Source organism: Poecilia latipinna, unplaced genomic scaffold, assembly GCF_001443285.1.
Source record: "Poecilia latipinna isolate Pla-1442-1.1 unplaced genomic scaffold, P_latipinna-1.0 Scaffold1879, whole genome shotgun sequence".
Taxonomy (NCBI): domain Eukaryota; kingdom Metazoa; phylum Chordata; class Actinopteri; order Cyprinodontiformes; family Poeciliidae; genus Poecilia; species Poecilia latipinna.
Genome location: NW_015114495.1, coordinates 94,669 through 96,128, shown reverse-complemented (window position 1 = coordinate 96,128; position 1,460 = coordinate 94,669). Strand labels below are relative to the sequence as shown.

The window sequence follows — 1,460 nt, the reverse complement described above, 5'->3', positions numbered from 1 at the left end:
GTGTGGCATTGAGTCATAGGCTTTCTTGTAATCAATCCAAGCGGTGCACAGGTTGGCACAGGTTGGTGTGTCGGGTCCTCTACTATTTATGCCGATGCCCTTCTGTGCCGTGTTCATGTATTTATCCATGTGTCCGCTTATCTTAGCCGCTATGATGCCTGACATGAGCTTCCATGTTGTAGAGAGACAGGTTATTGGCCGATAGTTGGATGGGACTGAACCCTTTGAGGGATCCTTCTGGATCAGGATTGTGCGCCCTTCAGTTAACCATTCAGGGTGAGTCCCATTCTGTAGCAGCTGGTTCAGTTGAACTGCCAGTCGCTCATGGAGGGCAGTGAGTGTCTTTAGCCAGTAGTACTTCTTAGGTACTGATCTTTTCATTGCACCCCTTTGGAGCTAAATTTTTAAATTTCAATAAAAGGTGCTCAAAATAAAATTTAAAGCATCAATGATAAAAATCATGTGTTCAGTTTTTTCTCTAATTGTCTCCAGCAGCTGATTTCTGACTGAAGCTTCATTTTCTCTGTCTGGTTTCCAGATGAAGGTCTTCTCCTGGTGAGCCCCGTCCATCCTGTGACTGAAGGAGCTTCTGTTACTCTGAGCTGCAGACTGAGAGGAGAAACCAAACTTTCTGATGTGATTTTCTATCATAATGACAAACTGATCCAAAATGACAGCAGAGGAGAGCTGAAGATCTCTGCAGTGTCTCAGTCAGATGAAGGTTTCTACAAGTGTGAACATTCAGGAGAAGTTTCACCTCAGAGCTGGATGGCAGTTAAAGGTGGAGTCTTTAATGCACTTATCTTATTGAATGATTATTTTGCGTTTGTTTGCTTTGTGTACTATCATTGTCATAAGTAATATTCCTTATTGATCTCTAAACACAGCTGCATCCAGACCTGGAAGCTCTTCTTTCCCTTTTCTGTTTGTCACCATATCAGTGATTGGGTTCATCGTTCTCATTCTGCTTCTGCTGCTGATTTATTTCCAAAAGCCATAATGTGAGGGCATCTTCTCCTGACTCAATAATATTTCTACCAGAGCACATCATCATAAACACATATGAATTTTTAAATACACAACAATTTCACCAAAAATCTTTTTTTGTAATCAAGGTTGTGTTTCAGAGCAGCCAGTCGGTCAAGATGAAGATCTGCATCAAGTTTACTCCTCTCTTCTACATGGTCAGTCTTTCACTTTGTCTTGAATGTGTGAGGATTTGAGTTTGTGTGTATTTTTGTGTTTATTGAGTCTCTGTGTTGTTGCGTCTACCCCTTGATTGTTCCCAGCTGTCCCTTGCTTCCCCTGATTCCTTTCCCTGTGTATTTCTACCCACCTGTGTCTCTTGTTCCCTGTCAGGTCCTCGTTTACCGTCTACTGTCAGTTGTCTAATGATTTACCGGTTGCTACCAGACTCAGAGCTTGTGATGCTGCTCATCTGTGCTGCCTGGATTTTGTGA

At 42.4% G+C, this 1,460-nt stretch overlaps 1 protein-coding gene across 1 annotated transcript in view; it reads left to right on the top strand.

Moving 5' to 3' along the window:
• Window positions 1-1,380, top strand: part of LOC106934897 (low affinity immunoglobulin gamma Fc region receptor II-like) — a 15,299-nt gene extending 13,919 nt beyond the window's left edge. Inside the window, exons 3-5 of the mRNA XM_015015058.1 lie at window positions 539-781; window positions 888-1,001; window positions 1,116-1,380. Of these exons, the coding sequence (XP_014870544.1) occupies window positions 539-781; window positions 888-1,000 (356 nt within the window). The 3' untranslated portion in view covers window position 1,001; window positions 1,116-1,380. The remainder of the gene's footprint in view (window positions 1-538; window positions 782-887; window positions 1,002-1,115) is intronic.
• Window positions 1,381-1,460: the final 80 nt, after the last annotated feature.